General features: G+C 37.9%; 1 protein-coding gene across 1 annotated transcript; it reads right to left on the bottom strand.

Annotated features, from left to right (window-relative positions):
* Positions 1-1,103: 1,103 nt before the first annotated feature.
* PLEKHH1 (pleckstrin homology, MyTH4 and FERM domain containing H1) lies at positions 1,104-23,584 on the bottom strand. The gene is given in 12 exon segments (XM_088145067.1): positions 1,104-4,484; positions 4,487-4,601; positions 5,641-5,775; positions 7,010-7,024; positions 7,027-7,101; positions 7,952-8,081; positions 9,302-9,335; positions 9,338-9,419; positions 18,072-18,160; positions 18,163-18,207; positions 19,085-19,163; positions 22,710-23,584. Coding segments are annotated over 12 exon segments (1,326 nt in total). The 5' UTR covers positions 23,175-23,584; the 3' UTR covers positions 1,104-4,422.
* Between the last annotated feature and the right edge of the window lie 821 nt (positions 23,585-24,405).

The raw sequence follows: 24,405 nt of genomic DNA, 5'->3' as shown, positions 1-24,405 counted from the left end.
AAAGAAAAGTTTCTTATTGTATTGAAAATCACATTTATCAACATCACCTTCATGTTAATACAGAATGTCATAGTTTCTGTGTACATCAGCATAATTGTAAAACAGTGTAATTTTTCATCAATTATTTCTAATGTCCAATTAGGACTAGGTGACTTGGTCAGTATAAAATTTTGCTATAATGAAATGAAAAATCTGTCAAAGTTGCTGCACAGTTTTCTGAAGAGATGAACTATAAATATTTAGTAACATGAGAACCTGTATGAATCAGAAGAAAGAGAGATAGGTTAAGATCTCACTTGGACCAGCTAATATGCTTCCAAATGTGAGTCTCAGTTTCCTATTTATAAAATGGCGATTTTAAATTAGTGCATAATGTTGTGATGACAAACACAACTGGAACTGAAGAACTTTCAGCCCAATGTAAAAATGAATTATCATTTACTAGTGCAGGTGCTTCTTGAACTGCTATGCCTGTTAATGTAAAATGGAAGCAGTAGGTGAGCTTTCTTATGCATGAAAAAATGCAGTTAATATGTATGTCTTTCCATATAAGTAAGCTAAAGGCTGATATAAGAGTAATGAAACTGTTCAGATTTGCTTCCAGCTTCTAATCTTATTTGGAAGTAAGTAATGAGTGGGATAAGCATTTCAATGCATACTGTTTGGGAATAAGGGATGCTCAGAATAGTAGTCAACTTGGCTCCTGTAGGTGAAACAAGAAAAATACAGGCAGAAAAGAAATACCAGACTCTAAGAGTGTCATAATTGCTGCTTTGTCCATAAATATAAAAAGGTCCTCTATTGAGGTTAGACAGTTGACAGCTGGGAAACACTGAATTAATAGCCATGTATAGGATGAAAAAAATCAAGAAGAAAGCAAGTATCACAAAGTTATCATAGTATCACAGATTTCTGCCTGTTTAAATCATATGCATAGTTAAACCTTAGCCTTCTTAAAATTGTTAATGTGTTTTGAACTTGAAATTAAATCAAAAAGCACTCCTGATCAAGAGGTTATATAGAAGAGTAACCCAGAGGAATGAACCTGAAAGTGTAAAATGGTTGTGATCAAAGTTTCTGCCAATGCATATTATATTGATACAATAAAATTTCTGATTTTAGACTGCTGTGTTGCTTTTTGCTGAGGATGCATATCAAGGCATACACCTGTATATGCATGTAAGCTGAAAACAAATCTTCACACATGTAGATATTCTTGCTCCTTTGGGGATAGAGTTTTTCTGTGCTTTCACTGCATACAGTACCATGGGAAATGCCCAAAGTTCATGAATATGCTTATCAGATTAAGCAAATTTAGCTACAACTTTTAACAGGTCTATTACAATAAAAGGTACTTAGCTGAAGAATCTAAGACTGGCATCTTAATTCTGACAGGAAATTGATATCCCAATTTCCAAGTATTAGTTTCTGATGCAAGAGTTCACTGGAATTAATATTAACTTCCATTGGTTAGGAAGGCAAAAAGAACATCATTTAAAGTGTATTTATTTACTAGCCACACTCTTACCTGAAATAGGACTCCAGAAACTATTAACTCAAATTATTTTGTTTAAAAGTGATGTATGCCAATAGTGAGCACATTGAAAAATTAATAAAACAGTGATTACAGTATTACAAAGAATGTACTTGTGACTGAAAAGAAAAGACAACTATATGGTGCAGGCCAAGAGATTATCCTGTTGGTGAATGTTATGCTCTGTCACGTATGATATATGTATATTTGTTCATAATATTACTAAATCCCCAAAGCATTTTGCTATCTAATTTTTCTGAAATTCAATTTTTATTTTGTCATGCACATCAAAATACATCAATGGGAATAATATATTTCAGTGAAAGTGCATGTGTGTGTGTGTGTGTGTATCTACACACACTCAAAAGTCTGAGCAATATTCAAGCCTACAGTACAATACCTGAGCTAAGATTTAAGCATCTTTCATATATACTAATCTTGCTTTCCTTAAAACTTACAAAAGAAAACATTCCACAAACTATCTAACTTGTGTCGCTCAGCTGCTCTTATCACTAGTCTAGTGTTCTTACTGTGCTTCTCCAAATATTTAGCTTCCTGTGGCCTTGACCCACTGTTTCATTTCCTGACCTTGGTGCACGAGATGTGTAATTGATTCATATGTACATCCTTTGAGCAGAGCCTAAATAAATGTAAAACTATCAACATATCTCCCATGCAACTGGATGTCATGCATATTTACTTGAAGTAAGTGCCACACTTCAAAGGAACACCCTCAAGGGTACCCTGCATTGCAGGCTTAGTTTTCATTCTTTTGCTTGAACATACTGGTTCTCTCAACTTTTTTTTTTTTTTTTAACTGAGTATGTCTTCTAGATCTGTTGTCATCCTTACATTTCTTGTTTCTAGTTTCTCTGCATGTTCTTGCAATCTGTTTTTAGAATGCAGCATTCCACAAAAAGTTTTCTTGGTATCAAACCAAGATGTATGACCGGTCCTCACACTTATGACTGTCACAGCATTCCTGCGGTCATGTGATCAAAGTTCAGGAGCTTGGCAACCAGCATGTATTTACAATGATTGCAGCATCGTGGGGTCATGTGATCACCATTTGCAACCTTCCCAGGGCTTCTGACAAGCAAAATCAATGCGGAAAGCCAGATTCGCTTAATGACCATGGGATTCGCTTAACGACCATGGGATTCGCTTAATGACCATGGCCAAAAAGATCATAAAATCATGTGTGACTCACTTAATGACCACATTGCTTAGTGATGGAAGTTCTGATTCCAATAGTGGTCATAAGGAGTACCTGTACCTTAAAGCTGACTTATGTTCATGTTGGTATCTACTAAAAATCTTGTAAAGGTTTGCCAGGATATGCCTAGCAATCTTAAATTCTGGCAGTGAAAGAAGGGGAGGTGTTTATAAACATATCTTGATATCAACACATTATTACATACTGACTGCTTATCTATAACACTTGTTCACCCATTAAAGTAGGGGCCAATCTCTGTATTATTCAGGCCATGGTTCATTTTGGAAGTAATGACAGCATCACTCAGCAGCCTCACTTAAGGCTTCACATTTATGAAGTCTAGATTTGACTAAATCTAAAAATCAGAGAGTTGTAAACATAAAACTCTGAAAACGGTTGTGTTTTTTTTTTTTAAGAAATAATATATGGGTCATATATGGGTCATTATATCTTGAGTAAATCTGCCATTGGTGCTTGAGTGCCCATATCCAGCCACTTTTTGAGTGTTAAATAGTAAATTTGTGAGAAGCAGGTACAAAGTTGCTGACACTGAGGAAACCCACCTCCTGGTTATTTCCTATTTCCTATACAGTACTAGGTTTTCTTTTTCAAGAATAACAGCCCTCCCAGTTTAACCTTTTTCTCAAGAGTACCATATTATGTGAAAATCAAGTACAAAAATCCTTGGGGCTGAGACAATTTCGTTAGCTAGTTAATTCCATTTACTAAGCCCGCTTGAAACAGCAACCTGATTCTGATAGTTGCACTCTAAATTGTGTGAAGTCTTAGATTCAGGGCTGTGCAGCTCTTTGGGTGCATGTAGCACCCACCAGCAATTTCTTAAACCAAGTACATCTTTTCCTGAGCCCAAGTTGCAGTTGTGGAAGGCAGTCATGCAGTCCCAGGAAGAAAGACAGCCCTACATTTTAATGGGGGCAGGATCCAGTGGGATCAGTGTATTATTGTGGGACAGTTATATAACTCAGTGAAAACTGTAAACATGCTATGAGGTATATAATACAGACTGTCCTACTCAGGAGGTGAAACAGGAAAACAATTTTTTTTTTTTGCATACCAGAATTTTAGGTATATAGAACTCAGTTTCATTGGAGTAGAGTTTTTTTTCCCCAAAGAAATTATTGTCCCTAAGTAAGACTTTTTTGCCTTGAAAAGCTTGCAGGTCAAAAGCAGATTTATGCATATTCAGGAAAACATTAATAGCTGAAAAATTCTGATAGGGAACATGATATGAATATCAAATTATTATAAAAATTAGTAGGAAGATTCTAGCAGCGGGGAGTGTTGCCTGATGCCAGATGCAACATTTAGAAAACAAGAACCTAAAGAGATTAGACTTAGTGTATATAAACATGCTGTGAAATCAGCAACTTTGAGACGATTGTGAAAGAATGGGGAATCTCTGATGCCATTTGAGGAGATGGATTTGGGGATATGCTTCAGAAGGAAATGCAGATTTTAAAACAGAAAGTAACAGGAACAAAAACAGTGAAAAGTACCTTTATCCTGCCTTAAGCTTTTTGGAAATTGTAGTTCACCATTAAGAAGACTTGGAGCCTTCCTGATTTAACAGAGCACATAGTCAGTGAAAGCATAGAAGTCTTCTATTGATCATGTGTCAAAACAACTATAGGTCAAACCATTGAAACAGCCCTTACAGCAGCATAGGCCCCTTAGAGATCTGTGGCAGGCTAGGAAAGAAAGATTGGCTTTTGAGTTGCTACATGATGTAGTGTATGGAGAATGTATGCTTTGAGCAGGCAATGTTGGAGGTAGGTGGGTTGATGAAGAGTCGCTAATATAACTGGCAATAATGAGAGAAACTTCAACGATCTATTGGGAGAGTAAAAGGAAGACAATATTTTAATAAAGATAATATTTTTGAATCTATAGTAAGCTGGCATTCCAAAACAATGCACTGTATTGTAAGCCAAAACCTGGTACTGAGTCAGATATATATGAGTGCTTTTAATTTTATTCTGCCACTCCAGGCTGATTGCACAGACTATAAAACAAGGGCTGCTAGATCTAAGCTGCAAAATTCTGGATGGCCACGTGATAGCAGCAGAGTTCCCTAAGACTCTAACTCTTTGCTGCCATCTAGTGGTCATTTTGTACAACTATAGAAGAGCTTCATTTTCAAACCCTATGCTTAAAAGTTTTTAACCAAAGATGCCATAAATTAGTTCCAATTAAATATACTTGTACACTTTATGTCTCAGTTTGCAAACATAATAGGCTTTATTATAAATATAGGTCAGTTAGTATTTTTATTGATTTTAAATATTTTATCAAGATTTTAAAGATACATATTTAAAAGTTAGAAATGAAAAAGAAAATTTGAAATACAAAATATAAAGAAAAGAAAAAGAAAAAGTGAGGTAAAGTAAAAGAAAAAAAGATATGAAAAATAGATAACTTCCAATCTATCTCTGGTCTTAAAAATAATGAGCAGTTAGTATTTATATTTGGGGGGCATTTTTTCTCTCCTCTTTCTCTTGTAAGAGAAATGTACAACCCCTCCTTAATCCCACCAATAATCAGGTTGTAAATGTCTGTATCTCTGGGTTAGATTTTTAAGGTATCCCAGGACTAAAAACATAGGATAAAGTTACAGTATTTCATTCTTATTCAGTGTTAATCATTCAGATAGATAGATAGATAGATAGATAGATAGATAGATAGATAGATAGATAGATAGATAGATAGATAATAGATGATAGATAAAATGATTCAATTGCAGAATGATCCCTTTCAGACATATTATATGCCATTCTCTGTTGGTCATGTCCAAAATGAGAAATACCAAGCTGCCTGCTTGATGTTCATATTTGTTTAATAAATATTTAATAAATATCCTATTTACACTCACCTTTATGGCTGCCGTTCTAAAAAGTAGTTTTTCAGCAGAATGTCTGTCCTTTACTTGATTGACTACAACCATAAAGTTATAGTGACAGCCTCCAAAGGTCAGGACAGAGGAATACGAGTAGGTCAGTTTTAAACACTGCGTATAAATCAAAGACAGACAAGTAAAGAAAATAAAATATTAGGCAAGCGAACCGGTCTTTTAAATCCTTCCCTGTGGTTTAGTACTCACCTAAAAGAGCAGGTTTAAGACATTTAAGAAAATCCAGTGAGTTCTAACATACAAAATGATGTCATTGCACATAAGAAGCCCAAGTTATGGATTGATTGATTTTCACATTTTTAAATGACATCCATATATACACAAAGCATTATGCATTGGAAAGGGTCGTTCCAAATAAATTTTCCATTTGAATCTTGAAGAGTAATAAAAGCCCCAAATTTTTGCCTGCATGCCTATTATTTCATCTCCCTGGCAAATACTATACGTAATTTAAGATGGCCTTAATAAGACTAGCTTTCTATGGAGGAAGATTCTCTCTCTCTCTTTGTTAAAACTGTTTATGTACAGAGAATACTAATTCATAGACATTGGGAAGATCCATAAGTACTGTAAGCAGACAGTGCCTACTTCAAGGTATAGCAATATCAAGAACCTAGAATCCAACCATTGTAATCCCCCAAAACCACTAGAAAGAGCGGTTCTTTTTCTGTCTGAAGCATGAAAACAAAATGACTCCCATCAACATATATGCCCATACATTCAGAGTGGACTTCAGTTCACAAATCATTAGTAGTTTTGGACAAGCCAGTGTCAATCTGATTTTTAAAAGAAGGAATTAATAATGAGAGTAAAGTACAGTATATTGCCAGATGAATGGTTAAACTGTGAGGCTTCACACAGGGACAGAGCACTAGTGTAAATCTCAGCTTTTCAGTCATTTAACCCTTTATTCACCAATAGCTTACTCAGCAGAAGACTCAGATATGATTTGGCTAGATCAGAGCCTTTATTGCAGGCAAGAATGAAGCTACGCACACAAACATGATTTGTCCTCTGCAGTGCAAAAAACCCAAAAATTTGGGGCTTTTATTACTCTTCAAGATTCAAATGGAAAATTTATTTGGAATGACCCTTTCCAATGCATAATGCTTTGGGTATATATGGATGTCATTTAAAAATGTGAAAATCAATCAATCCATAACTTGGGCTTCTTTAGATAGGCTTTGAATACCTGATTTCAATAAAAATAAATGATAATTCCATAACATCTTAAGGGGATAATGTATCTCTATTTTCCAAGCTGAACCATTTCTGAATTGTGCAGCTGGAGAAAATAACACTGAATTCTCTACAATATTTCTCACCATACCAAAGTATTATACAGTATTCCAGTAAACTGAGGCCATCTTCATTCACATCTATCCACGCTGGAGAATCTTCCATAGGAGAAGGTAGGACAGGCTGAGAAAATAAGACAATGTGAAACAATTTCGTTATAATTTCATACTACTATACCATTCTGGGGCAACTAGTTTACTTGAAATAATTGATACATAATATCCACATACTGTAATCATATCTGTGAAAATCTGGACCGATATGTCCATTACAGATTCTAAGGAAATGCCTTCTGGCTTTCATTATGTAACATATTTTAGAACAAAATACCCAAAGACTATATTTTATCCTAACAAAAGATAATATTTTGACATTGCAACCCATACATTCAAGAGAAATTACATTACTTTGAGATTAAAATAAACTGATTATATTTTGCAGTTCTATGTTTTATTGCAGGTTTTTTTTTTAACAAAATAGCTATTAACTAAATGCCTTTCTGGGTGGTAAAAAAGTATGGTACTGCCAGAAGGCTTTGGAACTGCTGTGCGTATATTGCTAAAAGAAAATGTATCTTGAAAAGTTTCTCAGATTCCGTTCCAACTCAGTAAAGATTTTATACACTTTAGGAAATTTCAGCCCCTGTTCCTAGAATGTGAACATGAAATGATTCCAGGGGCATAAAAATAGATAAGGACTGTAAGGCACTCTGAATATTAAACAAGCTTGATTAAATTGTTATTAATAATGCACTGGTGATACCTCTTGTGGGCTTCATTTAATACAAAACATTGATAAGGGTTCTGATCAGTCAGTCAGATAATTTCTTCAGTACAAGTTTGTACACTTAAAACTAGAATTCAGACTTTCCCAAAGACAGTGTAATGATAGTGATTCTTAGTAATTGAAAGATAATATGTTTAGTAGCTTAGAAACCATATGTGATGGGCACATCTTTATCTATTCCTGTGACCTTAGCAGAAAAAAATTTGGCTCCCAAAAGAAGCCATTTTTGGACCACAGTCAAATAGATCTGAATATATTCTCACAAAAAGCATCCAGGTAAAACCATCCATTTTGTAGCTAGTTGATCAGTCAGCTTTCTATAGGAATAAAAGCAATTCATGGTCAACTCAAAATGAAGACTTGTAAAAATGATTCATTCATATAATAAATATTGAAGAGCTGAAGATAGTGCTTTCCAAAATAATTTATTAAAAAATTAAATTTTATTATTTAAAATGTTTATTAAAACGTTTACAGAGAAACAATATAGAACATATGCTTTAGATAATAACAATTTAAATTTATGTTACAGTTATTAACCAATTACATGAGTTAATTCACAAGTTTGAAATGTAGGTAAAACTTTTTCCCCAAGAAGAGATGTCAGAACTTAGTAAGCAGGAACAAAAATTAGGCAATTAAAATTAGACAGTTAAAAACAAAGCTCAATTACTGGCTTTTTTTTAAAGCGTAGAATTTTTTAAAAGACCACAAGAATATGAACAATAATAATGAAATATGGCACTACTTAAAGGCAAACATATATGATTGGTCCAATTCTTGTGCAATTAAAGTAAAATAACTTATGGGGAAGCTTACTAACTACCGAGAAAGTGTGAACGGTTATATATCTAAGTCAAAGTCAGAAAAAATATATCTGCAACTTAATTAGAATGTTAATTTCTTTAAACAAATCTATAAGGTTAACTGGATAATTAAAAGAATACCATATTTTTCCGACAATAAGACGCCCCCATGTACAAGATGACTCCCACTTTTCTAACCCAAAATTAAAAAATCAATATTTTAAAGATAGTGCAGAACACATTTTTATTTAGTAATTAGTTAACATTGACCTGATACACTCGGTGGGAGGAGGTCCAAACCGTCTCTCTGCAGCTCTATTTCCAGGCTCTTTTGCGTAACTGATTACATTCAAGCATGAGTGAAGCTGCAGATAGCTTGTCTCTGCAAACAGCCTTCCTCTAATTGGTTTGTTCAGCATCAGCTGATGTCAGTTACATCAGGCTCGTGATTGGAGGAAGTCTGTTTGGGAGACAAGCTATTTCACTCGTGATTGGAGGCTAGCAATAGGAAGAAGCCTCTCTGCAGAAACAAAGTTTGGCAGTTTTGCAACTACGATTCTCGGCTGACTTCCTTGAATAAGACGCCCTTCAGTTTTTAGGGTAAGGATTTTAGAAAAAAGTATCGTCTTATAGTCGGAAAAATACGGTATGTTTTGTTTGATAGTTTAGAACTGGCATGCATGCTAGTTCACTTTCAGTACCCATGGAGCGATGATGAAGTGTTCTGTTACATTAGCTGCTCAGGAGTAAAACTATGTTTATAGCACTTGGATAGTATTTATCCAAGACCTGCTGGAGAAAATGTTGCATTTTAGAGTGGATGATCCCCCAGGGCTTGATGGTGCCGTTCTAGTGCTCTCCCATCCAACTATTAACCACACTGATCCTGCTGAGCTTCCAAGCCCAGATAAGGGACCTCAGAGGCTGCAACCAGTGTTTTCAACTTAATTTGTTAAGACTGCCTTAGAAAATATATCTTAATCCTTAGGTTGCTGAAATTTACATTTTATCTAGACTACAGCTACTTCAAAATATCTGTAATTTAAACACAGCTTGCAATTCAAGCATTTTTGATTATGTGCCATTAAGTGGGTGTCAGCTATTAGCAACCACATAGATTTTCTCCAGGATGATCTGTCTCCAACCTGGTCCTTCAGCTCTTTCAATGGTGCACCCAACGTTGCTGTAACTGACTCTATCCACCTTGCTGCTGGTCACCTCTCTTTCCTTCTGCCTTTCCCAGCATTATGGACTTTTCCAGAGAGCTAGGTCTTTGCACAATGTGTCCAAAATTCATGTTTTACTATGTCTTAATGTTTTGAAAATACAGTTTATGTCTAACTACTAGCAGAGTTTAATTCCATTTTTTATTCAGTCCTAGAATGTTATTATACTTTGAACTTATTACTGTGATGTTATTACAGTAGAGAAATAAGAACATATCATAAATATTATATTTTAGTCAGTCTTCCCTCCTTAAAGTAATTTTACAGTTCAAACAACTCTTCCTCCATCACTGTGTGGTCTAACATTCTCTCTAAATATATTTATGAAATCAAAGATTCCTGCCTATGTTGGTCTTTACAGCTTCATGTTTCAATATAATATGAATCTGTAACAGAATTAACAGTAATAAATGACTAGGAATAAAACCAGAAGGTTATTGCTGGAATCAAAAGATATTTGCTAAAACTGATGATATTCACATCATATCACATCAAAATGCCAGCTATAACAGGGAGGAAATGTATTTTGTCTTCCTGATCTCTGTAATAATAAAATGTTTTTCCAACCAGAGTGCACCAAACTAGTCTGGAGCATCCATGTTTTACCTGCAGAAAAAGCATAGGAACAAAAGGAATCTCTTCCATCTTTTTCCCAAGGGCCCATTAATTTTCCTGCAAGGTTATAAAAATATATAGTGTGTTATCTTTAGAAAAATGGGAAGCTGACTTATGCTAAGCCAGATTTTTATTTTGTCTTATTCAGTATGGCTGCTTAGCAGTGACTCCCATGCAGCTGTTGTTTTTGACTCCAACATCAATCTGGGATCTTCTACATGCAAAGTATATGTTTTCTCTTCTCTTGGACAAACTGCAACAACAACAACAACTTATGGCAATTTTACTTTTTAATACAGTGCTGAAGAACTACAAATAAATTGATTATACTTCCTACCAAATAATCTTTTTGCACTTAAATGCCTACTCAAGATAAGACTCCACTGCCACATTTTCCTCAGACACACTTCACATTGATCTCAGGAAGGAGATGTGTGGTTCTGAATCTGAGGCTCAGCGTTTTTGCTCTACCAAGATGATATTCTGAAGCTGTTTGCTTTTGTGAATCAACTCCCTGGGGCCTTACTCAGAAGCAGGTTGGCGGAGCGGGAGCTCAATTTTTTTCCCTTCTGAAATAGGCCAGTTTAATTCATCTTTTCAATCCAATCTGAAAGGAATTATAATTAATCCCAATTTAAGATATTTATAAACTCAGTTTAGTAGTTAAATTAATTGAAACATAGAACAACAGTGAAAAGAACAAGACATATTATATTTGATAGAGCTATACAGTACCTTGGTTAGCCAGCCTTTCACCACAGAAATATATATTCAGCTATATTCAGCTTTTATTATTGCTGAAAGCTATATTTATGGGATTTGTACCTTGCACCTTCAAGATGTTTCCAGGCCTGGATTTTTTTTTTTTTTTAATAGCTATGGAAGCTGGAGTTCTTTCCCTTGCAGCCAAAAAAGACTGGTCCACGAAGAGGTTGGGGACCAGACTGAAGGGAGCGGTCCCACAGAAAACTGGCAAAACCAACTGGAGCCCCAAGATTGCCAGCATGAAGCACATCATTTCAGGCTGCCTCCCTGGTGCACATCAACAGGCCCTACATTGTCTGCACACAGGGTCTTGAGACAGGATGGTGGGAAAACATCACTTTCAGAGCATAGCATCTTAATGTTAGGATTTTCTCATGGGAAGAAATTCATCTCGTTATCTGCAAAACAGTTTGTTGTGGCTAAATGACAGAAAGTCCATAACTGGGTTTGTTTGTAAATTTGGTGAATCCACAATTGCATGGAAAGCAAAGAAACAATCTTCCATTGCTTGTCAACTGCAGAAGCTGAATTCGCAGCTTTGTCAGAAACAGTCTATGAGTTAAGATGGTTTCATCAATTATTCACTGATTTAGGCATACAAGTGTCATTGCCTTATACAGTGCACGAAGATTCACAAGCCTGTATAGGATTAGCTAAAACAGAAAACCTAAGAGCTCATACAAAGTATGTAGATGTGAAGTACAAGAATGTAAGACAAGCTATGTTAGAAAATTTCATTGATCTTGTGTATTGTGTATCTGAATCAAATCTTGCAGATGTATTTCCAAACCATTGCCTATTGTATAACATAAAGCAATGTTAACTAGACTTGGATTTGAACAAATGTAATTGCTTTTTGCATTGTTGTAACCATTTGTCTGTACTACCCTGTAATGTGTATTGTTGTTTTTTTGAAAACGAGCTGAGAGGGGTGTTAGGATTTTCTCATGGGAAGAAATTCATCTCATTATCTGCAAAACAGTTTGTTATGGCTAAGTAAATTGTATGACTTTGTTTAGTGTTTTACTTTGCATGTATACTGCTATTTACTGCCACCTATCGGCGTGTGTATGCTAGTTACCCAGTGGGGGGGCACATAGTGGCAATATAATGGGAGGATCATATGCCAAGCCTCTCAGTAGAGTCTCAGTATAGTAGAGTTTCACCATGTAGTCGTTTTTATGGGTTATGTAGTTGTAACTAAACCAAGTAGTGTACCTCTTCTCTGAGAGTTTTTGTTAAGCTTATGTTGTTGATAAGTCTTGGATGCTAAAATACAGTGGTACCTCGGGATATGAACTTAATCCGTTCCGTGACTCTGGGCGTATCCCGAGTTGGTCGTAACCCGAAGGAAATTTCCCCATAGGGTTCAATGTAAATCCGGTTAATCCGTTCCGGAAAGCGGCCGGGCGCAGCGTGGTGCGGCGTGAAAACGGCCGTGTGCGGCGCGGCGCGAAAACGGCCCGGTGCGAAAACGGCCTGGTGCAGCGCAGCGCGAAAACGGCCCAGCGCGGCGTGGTGCGGCGCGAAAACAGCCCGGCGCGGCGCGAAAACGGCCGCGGACCACGAGGCAGGGCCGAAAAAACAGCCGCGAACCACATGGCACGGGCGGAAAAATGGCCGCGGACCACGTGGCACGGGCGGAAAATGGCCACGGACCACGTGTCACGGTGGAAAATGGCCGCTGATCCGGTTCGTACCCCGAGGCGGAGTTCGCAAACCGAGGTAAATTTTTGGGGCCGGAGCTGGTCGTAACCCGAAAAATTCGCAAGCAGAGGCGTTCGTATCCCGAGGTACCACTGTACATGAGAAGACGTGTTTTTCCTATATTTTGTATGATATTTGCATTTTATGGAGTTTTGCATGTTTTATCAATAAGCACCAGTTAGTATATATTTTCTGGCTGGATTTCTTTGGGGAACAAGAAACGGACATTGCATTTTGTAAATCTTTCATGCTGATGTGTATTTTTCCTGGGCAACTTTTTCTGGAAGTATTGCTGCACTCTGCTCAACACTTAAGCCATCCTTGCACTGCTTCACTAGTGGGAGGACACAGAGACATGAGCATGTGTACTTGTGATGTACTTGTGAGCTATCCTTGTGCTGAGGAAAGAGTCCGTGTGGATTTGTCCCTAGTCTGAAATGAGAACTTTGTAGCAGAGGCCTCCAGTTCTGTTCTACAGTACTGTACTGTTGTATGGCAGAATTTATCAGTAAATGTGCATTTCCCCTGCTATGCAACAGCCTTGCTCTGCTTTTGATTTTCACTAAAAACTACCCTTTCCAACGGGTGTAGAAAAGAGTGCAAGTCTTAACAAGGCCCAAGTTCTTCAAGCCACTGTCCAGAGGTTCAACAGTCCTCTGTTGCCTATGCTATTGCCAGCATCTGGCAATGCACTATATTTTAACAATAAGCAAATTCTGAACAGCTGTCCAAAATTTACAGTTCATTAAATGATTCCATATAGAGGCTTTACTCTTCCATACAGTTATGTACCGTTATGGTCTATAATCCATCTATTATTTGAGCTCTTCTAAATATCTACATACTGTAGTTACCTAATATTTTAGAGATCTTCACATCTATTCTATCAAATCTTCCTATGACAAAATATGCATTAATACCCCACCACATTTTTCTTCAGATACTGGAATCTTTGCATATATATTTAACCTCCTATAATGGAGGTTAGCAAGGCAAATTTCCGAGTCTGTGTTAAAGCAAAACAGATCCATCCAACTGATTATAACTTAATCTTTTTCCCTTCTAATAAGGAAACTTGGGAGAGATATTTAGCTAGAGTCATGAACAAACACCATTCCACCCCTCTCTTGAGGTTATGTATATGGAGATCCCCCATATATTTCTCTTGCCAGAGAATGGGAAAGAGAAGAAAAGATCCTGTTGCAGAGTGGGGAGAGTGAGTGTTGCAGAGTTCCATAAAGTAAGACCAATGCAGCCCAATTTAATGGCTGTAAGTAATCAGAGGGTGGTTTAGATTTTATTTTAAATGTGTTCAAAGACTTGCCCAACTCCCTACACAGCTATTTTCCCTAGGGCTACCAGATTTGGCCACAAAACTCTAGACACCACAAGAGGGCACTCATGAGATACAGAAAACTCTTCCACTTTGCTGACAGCTGGTGATTCTCCAAATTTTGGAACTCAGATCTAGTTGTCCTGACTTTCCTTGACTCTCAGTTTCTGTTTTCAGTGGGCCTGCCCATCATCCCTTTCATCACACAACCTTTTGAAGATCCTATCTTCAACAGACAATTTTGTGTCTTGGGGGTTGTAAAGTGGTAAAAGGTGGCCTAACTGGACAGATTACCAGTTGTTGATAAGATATGACACCGGAAGATGAGCCCCTCATGTCGGAAGGTGTCCAGTATGCTACTGGGGAAGAGCGGAGGGTAATTCCAAGTAGCTCTGGAAAGAGTGAAGCGGCTGGGCCAAAGCCAAAAGGACGTTCAGCTGTGGATGTATCTGGAAGCGAAAAGAAGGTCCGATGCTATAAAGAACAATATTGTATAGGTACCTGAATGTAAGATCTGTGAACCAAGGCAAGCTGGATGTGGTCAAACATGAGATGACAAGATTGAACATCGACATCTTGGGAATCAGCGAATTGAAATGGACGGGAATGGGTGAATTTAATTCAGGTGACCATTATATCTACTACTGCGGGCAAGAAACCCTTAGAAGAAATGGAGCAGCACTCATAGTCAATAAGAGAGAGGGAAAGGAAGTAATAGGGTACAACCTCAAAAACGACAGAATGATCTCAGTGCGTATCCAAGGCAAACATTCAACATCACAGTAATCCAAGTCTATGCCCCAACCACTGATGCCGAAGAAGCTGAAGTTGACTGGTTCTGTGAAGACCTACAACACCTTCTAGAACTAACACCAAAAAAAGATGTCCTTTTCATCATAGGGGATTTGAATGCTAAAGTAGGAAGTCAAAGAGTAATCGGAATAACAGGCAAGTTTGGCCTTGGAGTACAACATGAAGCAGGACAAAGGCTAATAGAGTTCTGTCAAGAGAACAAGCTAGTCATAGCAAACACTCTTTTCCAACAACACAAGAGACGACTCTACACATGGACATCACCAGATGGTCAATACCGAAACCAGACTGATTATATACTTTGCAGCCAAAGATGGAGAAGCTCTATACAGACAGCAAAAACAATACCAGGGGCTGACTGTGGCTCAGATCATGAGCTTCTTACTGCAAAATTTAGGCTTAAATTGAAGAACATAGGGAAAACCACTAGACCACTCAGGTATGACTTAGATCATATTCCTTGTGAGTACACAGTGAAGGTGATGAATAGATTTAGGGGATTAGATTTGATAGAGTGCCTTAAGAACTATGGACGGAGGTCTGTAACATTGTACAGGAGGCAGCAACTAAAACCATCCCAAAGAAAAAGAAATGCAAGAAAGCAAAATGGCTGTCTGATGAGGCTTTACAAATAGCTGTGGAAAGAAGGAATGTGAAAAGCAAGGGTGAAAGGGAAAGACATAAGCAACTGAATGCAGATTTCCAGAGAATAGCAAGGAGAGATAAGAAGGCCTTCTTAAATGAACAATGCAAAGAAATTGAGGAAAACAATAGAATGGGGAAGACTAGAGATCTCTTCAAGAAAATTGGAGATATCAAAGGAACGTTTAGTGCAAAGATGGGCATGATAAAGGACAGAAAAGGCAGGGACCTAACAGAAACAGAAGAGATTAAGAAGAGGTGGCAAGAATACACAGAAGAACTATACAAGAAAGATCTTAGTGTCCCTGATGTCCATGCTGGTGTGGTCACTGACCTTGAGCCAGACATCCTAGGGAGTGAAGTCAAGTGGGCCTTAGGAAGCATTACTAACAACAAAGCTAGCGGAGATGACAGTATTCCAGCTGAGTTATTTAAAATACTAAAAGATGATGCTGTTAAAGTGCTGCACTCAATATGCCAGCAAGTTTGGAAAACGCAACAGTGGCCACAGGATTGGAAAAGGTCAGTTTACATTCCAATTCCAAAGAAGGGCAGTGCCAAAGAATGCTCAAACTATCGCACAATTGCATTCATTTCACATGCTAGCAAGGTTATGCTCAAAATCCTACAAGCTAGGCTTCAGCAGTACGTGAACCGAGAACTACCGGATGTACAAGCTGGGTTTTGAAGAGGCAGAGGAACTAGAGATCAAATTGCCAACATTCGCTGGATCATGGAGAAAGCATGAGAGTTCCAGAAAAACATCTACTTCTGCTTCATTGTCTATGCAAAAGCCTTTGATTGTGTGGATCACAACAAACTCTGGCAAATTCTTAAAGAGATGGGGGTACCAGACCATCTTACCTGTCTCCTGAGAAATCTGTATGCGGGCCAAGAAGCAACAGTTAGAACCGGTCATGGAACAACCGATTGGTTCAAAATAGGGAAAGGAGTACGACAAGGCTGTATACTGTCACCCTGCTTATTTAACCTATATGCAGAGTACATCATGAGAAATGCCAGGCTGGAAGAATCACAAGCTGGAATTAAGATTGTAGGGAGAAACATCAACAACCTCAGATATGCCGATGATACCACCCTAATGGCAGAAAGTGAGAATTAGAAAGCCTCTTGATTAGGGTGAAAGAGGAGAGTGCGAAAGCTGGCTTGAAACTCAACTCTAAAAAACTAAGATCATGGCATTTGGACCCATCAATTCCTGGCAAATAGAAGGGGTAAAAATGGAAGCAGTAACAGACTTCATTTATTTGGGCTTCAAGATCATTGCAGACGGAGACTGCAGCCATGAAATTAAAAGACGCTTGCTCCTTGGGATGAAAGCTATGGCAAACCTAGATAGCATATTAAAAAGCAGAGACGTCACCTTGCCGACAAAGATCCACATAGTCAAAGCTATGGTTTTTCCAGTAGTAATGTATGGCTGTGAGAGCTGGACCATAAAGAAGGCTGAGTGCCAAAGAATTGATGCCTTTGAACTGTGGTGCTGGAGAAGACTCTTAAGAGTCCCCTGGACTGCTAGGAGGTCAAACTAGTCAATCTTAAGGGAAATCAACCCTGACTGCTCATTGGAAGGACTGATAATGAAGCTCAAGCTCAGATACTTTGATCACCTCATGTGAAGAGAGGACTCTTTGGAAAAGACCCTAATGCTGGGAAAGATTGAAGGCAAAAGGAGAAGAGGATGGCAGAGGATGAGATGGTTAGATAGCATCACTGAAGCAATGAGCATGAAACTGAGCAAACTCAGGGAGGCAGTGAAGGCCAGGAAGACCTGGCGCGATATGGTTCATGGGGTCATGAAGAGTCGGACACGACTTAAAGACTGAACAACAACACCAGTTGTTGAAATTAAGATGCCTTTCCCCACTATCCTGCCTTTTATTAGCCAAAAGGGGAAGTCGTGTTTCTTCTTTTAGCCTTGCTCCTACTTCTCTGGTTTGAGGGGGAAGGGGAGAGAAGAAAGGGCAGTGAAAGCTGTAATTGCTGCACTCTGGGCTAGCCTTTTAGGGCAGTGTTTCTCAACCTTGGCCGCTTTAAGCTGTGTGGATGACAACTCCCAGAATTCCCCAGCCAGCATGGCTGGCTGGGGAATTCTGAGAGTTGAAGTCCACACAGCTTAAAGCAGCCAAGGTTGAGAAACACTGTTTTAGGGTGAGGCAGGTCTGGAGGTTAAGTGAAGGAATGATGCCAGAGTATTTCTGGACAGATATCACCTTGATCTGACACATTTGTTTTCTGATTTTGCTTCTTAATATATTTGAAGGTTTGCTACAAATACAGTTCTGTTTGCTTCTGAATCTCAGCACTTAGATTTCTGAATACCCGAGAACTCTCATGCCAAAGTCTTTTTACATTTGTTCTCTTATATTTGCCCACTCATCCCTTTTTTCCACCTAACCATAGAAAAATGAAATATTTCCTTACCCCTTTTAGCACAGAGTAGACAGGTCCTGTGATATTTCTGTAATGTGACTGGTGAATGGTCCAGGGGTAAAACCAGCTGGGGAATCCAGAGCTAGGATTCATTCATTCATTCATTCATTCATTCATTCATTCATTCATTCATTCATTCATTCATTCATTTATTATGTGAGTAAGAAAAGTGGAAAAACAAGAAACCTCAATTTTAAAAAGTATGAATTTGCATCTGCCCTTGCTGGACTGACTTTGGGGGTTGATTCCAATTGGAGCTGATGGGGTGGGGGAGAGATTTGGCTCACATTCTCCTCACTCCTGTCATCATTTGACCAGCGATGAATCTGTGAGCATTTTTCCTAGTGTTAAATACTTTATGGAATCTAACTTTCTTGAATATAAACAGTTTTGGTATGCATTTTTTATAGAAGTGTAGTGTGAACTTTAAGAAAAAAGTTAGTTGGCATGTGCATACCTTCTGATTTATTTACATGTTTGAAAAATGTGAATTAGATGAGTTTGCACAGAAATGCAAAGCAAATCTATTTTTCTATATTTGTTAGAGGTGTAACTCTTGGTAAACTTTCTCAGATTGGTTATTGCTGTCCATTCTGGAGAAGAAGCAGTCTTATATTTACGTAACAGCAAAAATAATTTCTTTATTAATTAAGAAGCATTTGCAAGCAGGCGCCCTCTAGTGAAATACGAAATCATGGTGACCAAAGTTCTTATAACAAACTGCATTAGCTGCTCTAACAAACAAGTTCATGCTCTAACTTCCGCCTTATGAAATTGGAATTCCTACTATGACTAAACTTCCCCTGTTAACAAACATTTGCCATCAAATATGGTATCAGTCAGTAACACAAAGGAGTTTATGACCAAACATTTGAAATAATATTATTGTCAATATCTGATTAACATTAGTGGCATCTCACCATTAGTGTACTTGTAGGCCAGGTTTGGCTGGAACTTACTCTGGATAGAAGAATCACTCCCAGGAGCTACTTCTGAAAGCCTCATGTCAGACATGGCTACTGCATAGATCTGTGTCTCCTAAAGTAGGAGAAAAAGTTGCTGGAAACAAGGCAAAGCATATGACTACATCTGTATTTACTCTGTATCTAATCTACATCTACAGCTATCTATTCCTCTTTAATAATTTGCTCTGTTCTTTCTTTCAACTCAGTTCCTTCCACTCCTAAAAGCTACTAGAAATACAGATTCAAAGATATATCCCAAGTAACACAAATTCTAACGACATTTTAACTATAAAGAGACTCCTCTTGGCATAATAAAAATATATTCAGAGAACCCTGGCAAGAGGAAAGACTAGGGAAAATAATTAAAGGAGAAAATTTGAGGATGAACAAGCAGTTAAGTAATCTCCTCCTCCCCCATTGTTTCTCTCCAGAAAGTCATAACATCTGCTTTTGTTTTGCAGCCAACTAAAATCGGGAAACCTGACTTGGCTGTATTATTTGTAGTTTCAATACTGAAACAGCAAGAAGGATTTCTTCAGATATGTCAACAGCAGGAGTTGATGGGCTCACTGCTTACTCCAAAGAGAGAAATCTTGACAGATGACCATGAGAAGGCAGAGGAACTCAACTCCTATTTTGCCTCTGTCTTTACATCCAAAAGAAAGAATGTTTTGAATAGAATAGAACAGAACAGAACAGAACAGAACAGAACAGAACAGAACAGAACAGAACAGAACAGAACAGAATAGAATAGAATAGAATAGAATAGAATAGGAACAAGCACAACTGGGGAAGATGCAGTTCATTAAGAATGTTGTAAAGCATCTTCTTCCTAATTTCTTCTTGGGAGATGGGTGGCCATATAAATGTGATTTAATAAACAAACAAATAATTTAAATGTCTTAGGCCCTGATGAAATACATAGTACAATGTTGAAGGAAGTGGCTGAAGGGCTACCAGAGCCTTTGTCAGTTGTCTCTGAGGAGTCCTAGAGAACTGGGGAGTTGCCAGAGGACAGGAGAAGAGCAAATGGGTTCTCTTTTTCAAGCAAGGGGAAAAAAGAGGATCCCAATAATGATCAACCACTGAGTTTAGCATCAATTCCTGGAAAGATGTGAGAGCAGGTAGGAAAGCAGGCCATTTATAAACATCTTGAAGGCAATGCTGTGATTGCTACAAGTCAGCATGGCTTTGTCAAAACCTCTTTGTCTGACAAGGCTACAATTCTTCAGTGAATGAGGGAATGCTATGATATAATCTCTCCTGATTTCAGCAAAGCCTCTGACAAGGTTCCACACTGACAAGCTAATCAGGTGAGGTTTGGATGGCAATGCATTAAGATAAGTCCACATTCGAGAGAGTCATCACTGTTGCTCTATATCCAATTGGAGAATAGTGGAGTCCTGCAGGGATCTATCTGGGGTCCAGTATTATTCAACATTTTTATTAATGGAAGGGGTAATGGATTTGATGGGTTGCTTGTCAAATTTGTGGCTGACAGAAAATTGGGAGGTCTGGCCAAGATTTAGGGAGACAGAATGAGACTGTAATTTAATCTGGAGGCATTGGAAGACTGGGCTGAAAGGAACATAATGTCCTTCAACAGGGAGAAAAGTAAGGTATTACATTTAGGAAGGAAAAATGTAGGGCACACATACAAGACGTGGGATTCATGGGTTTGAAAGTGCCAGGCCCAACCCAAGAACAACAGGAAACAATCCAACCAAGTTTAGCTCTTTTATTGCTTACACCATATAGACAGACTCTTGCCAGACTAAAACTGTACCATGCTAACCTAATGGATATACCCTGGGAGATTCTAAGGCGTGATTATCCTAAGTCTCTTCCTCTTCCCACGCTCCTGCTCTGGACTGTGTTGCCTCCCCCTCTTCCCTCCTGGAATGCACTCCCTCCTTCCTGAGAACCTGGTTCTCTACTGCATTCCATCACAGAAGTACTACATTCTCCATTTGCTCTGAATCCTTCTATTTTCTGTATGTATCTTTCTATTATTAGCTGACAAGAAAGGGGGAACAAAGGGAAGAACAAGATAGAAGAACTGAAGAATCCACTTTTAATCATCAGCTGGACCAATCAGAGCTGACAAATGGAAACAAACTAAAGGAAATATCTATGTATCATGATTGCATGGCCAGTACTGATTGCTTTATTTCCTTGAGAAAAGAACTGAAAATATCAAACAGAAGGAAATGTATAAGGGCAGAACAAAGTGTGCATACTAACATTTCTTGTGATAATCAGCACAGATACCTTGACATAAAAGATGGACTCATTGAAACACTGAAAGTCATCTGAAAAGAGCCCTTTGGAACCTCCCAACTCTTTTTTGTCTACATGGCCACTAGATAAGAAGGATTTTCTCTCTCTCACCTATTCTTTTTTCTTTCTTTTCTTCTTCCTCCCCCTCCCTCTCATCCTCCTTTCTTCCTTTTTAGTAGATGATGGTGTGTATGTGTTTGCAGAATATGTTCTAATAAATTAGTTAAAACGGGTATACTGTATCATGGTCCTGGCTTGTTGTATAGGGCCTCCATTACTGAGACTGCATATAATATCCCTAAAAGTTTTGTAACAATGGTAAGATCTGTGCAACAATGGAATAGTTTACCAGTGGAGATTGTGGGTTCTCCATCTCTGAAGTTTTTAAAGAAGAGGATGGATAGCCACCTTTTTAGGATTGTTTCATTGGCTTTCTTGCACAGCGCAGGAGACTGGACTAGATGATCCTTGTGGTCCATTCCAACTCTACAAATCTATTGTTCTATGTATCCTCTGCAATGGCTTTGAAATACCCAATGCTCGAAGAACCTTTATTCACCTCACTATGATTCAGGTTAAACAATGGGTCCACTATCATGATGAATCCTATAAAGAACTTTGATTATCCTCACGCAAAAGGAAGCAGTCACCTGAAATATATGAACAAACAATATCATTACCTTCTAACTTCTGTCTTTTTATTTAGGCCATGAAACTTGAGAATTTGGGAAGCTTTGAGAGACAGCAGATTCTATATTTAATGTTTGTAATACTAAGTGTCCACTATATCTTTGTGATTACAGATGTCCTAGGAAGTATGTAAATTTATGAAACTTTTCAGTGCTTAACAACACCCCATCTCTTCTGGGAAATTCCAGCTCTATTTCTCCTTTACCCAACTTATTATTATATATTATTCTATCTTCTACTATCCCATTATTTTGCAATTCAAATAAATCCTTCCTTAATTAAGCTAGCAGTGTTTGGACATCATGCTATAGTGCAATGTGTGAACTCAACCAGTGGCATTTATAAATTGTGGTTTATAGTTAAGCAGAATTGTTATACATGAACCAGATTTGTAGAGCGTTCTGTGTGAACTCATTGTCCTAAAGGATTTCCATCAATGGCAAATAACATCATTCTGCTAATAGCAAATAACATTTGCCATAACATCTTATTTATAGAATATTAAATTAAAATAATTAAGTAACTTGAGTTTAATTTATACAATGCTTCCAGTCATGGTGAAATTACTATTCTTAAAGATGCAGAACTCTTCTGAAATTATGGTCAGTTAAACCCCTCTACCGAATTCACTGAATCCTGATACTCTTACCCAAGATGGAAGTTTGTGCAATGGAGGAGTGGGTGGCTTTCCTGCTGAGTCCAGTATTCTGGGTTGAGAAATTTCTGTCTTCTTACTTGAACAAGATTGCATGTGAATCTCCTCCTTCAAAAGATCTTCTTCTGTCTCCATCTTTTCTGCTATATCTTTGTCAGTATCTGTCTCTTTCACTTGTCCCTGAGACTGATCTGAAGCTCTTAATTGATAGAAAGGGCTAATCCCACTGTTTATCACATGATGGAAACAATCTAGCCCTGAATGTGGTTGGCTATAATGCCTCTTAGCTAGGAGGATGCTGTGCCTTGGATTGCTAGAAGTCCAAACTTTAGGGACAGACATGCTGCTACCCAATCCATCTTCTCTTCCTGGGAAACTGGATGATAATGAAATGATAGATGTTGTCACTTTCCATGCTGGACATGATGCTGAGAGAGAATAATTAAAGGTATTTTTCATGTTTAGAAATCAGAATGACCTGTATCTGCTGGACCCAGTGCTCTGTTTACTTGACGATTTGTAGAGGTCAGATATACTATTAGCTGGTGTATGGATGGAGTACTAGAGTTCTTCCAGTGAAGACTGAAAAACAAAAGCTTCATTAAGTTTCATAGCCTCAGCTTTTTCTTTTGATAACGTTGGGCAGATCTGTGGGCATGCTGTGGAGATGAAGTGATTTGCTGATGAGTGATTACAGTTGGAGGAGTCAAAGATATGCTTCACTGAGCTGTGAGAAGATACTGTTTTGTTATTCTCATGTGCTGCACAGGCATCATTCATGAAAGCAACATTTGATATATAAGGAATGTCTTTCATCCTGGGAAGTCTGTTTGATGTCCAAGGAAAGAAGCCTAGAGTTCTGATCTGAATTCTTAAGGAAACAATGGCAATGGGTACAGCTGGAATCATATTCTTCAGAAGGAAAGCCATCAATATATAATTGGGAATAAAAAAATAGTATTAGGTGGATGCTATTTGGCATGGGTTAGTTTTGCTTTTGCAAATTTTATTCAGTGCAGTTCTACTACATGAGTCTTTGTACTGCCTCTGAGCAAGACACAGCATCCAATTTTTGCAGATGGCACTCTGCCTATGCTGCCTTCTATTGCACTACATCATGTACAATCAGGTGCTGCAGGAATATGAATTATCTTCTGCATTAACACGGACTTGCAACTTACATATGTTATTGAGACCTGGAGGGTGAGCTAGCTGATATGACAATATCCAGATTAGTCTTTTTGACTTCAATACCTGGGAAGGATCTAGAGCAGATCATAAAGAGATTCATAAGCACTTTGAGAGAGTCAGTTTGATGTAGTGATTAAGGCACAAGGGAGACCATGTGTTCTAGTTAGAGCCTTAGACACAAAGCCATCTGGGTGATCTTGGGCCAGTAATTCTCAGCCCTACAAAGAAGGCAATGGCAAACCACTTCTGAAAATCTTGCCAAGAAAACCACAGGGACTTGTCCAGGCAGTCACCAGGAGTCAACACTGACTCAAAGACAAAAAAAAAAAAAAAAAAATCCACCTTGAAAACAATGTGGTAATTACCAGAAATCAACATGGATTTGTCAACAACCATTTTTGTCACACTAATCTTATCTTATTCTTTAAAATCAAATAACTTCCTTAACTACCATAGATACAGCTTGACTTCAGCAAAGCATTTGACAAAATAACCTATG

This window comes from Python bivittatus, unplaced genomic scaffold (assembly GCF_059951505.1).
Source record: "Python bivittatus isolate LINGU-HERP-01145 unplaced genomic scaffold, Pbiv_v1 ctg000480_np1212, whole genome shotgun sequence".
Taxonomy (NCBI): domain Eukaryota; kingdom Metazoa; phylum Chordata; class Lepidosauria; order Squamata; family Pythonidae; genus Python; species Python bivittatus.
Note: the sequence above shows the minus strand (reverse complement) of the source record. Positions and strands in the feature narration are given on the sequence as shown.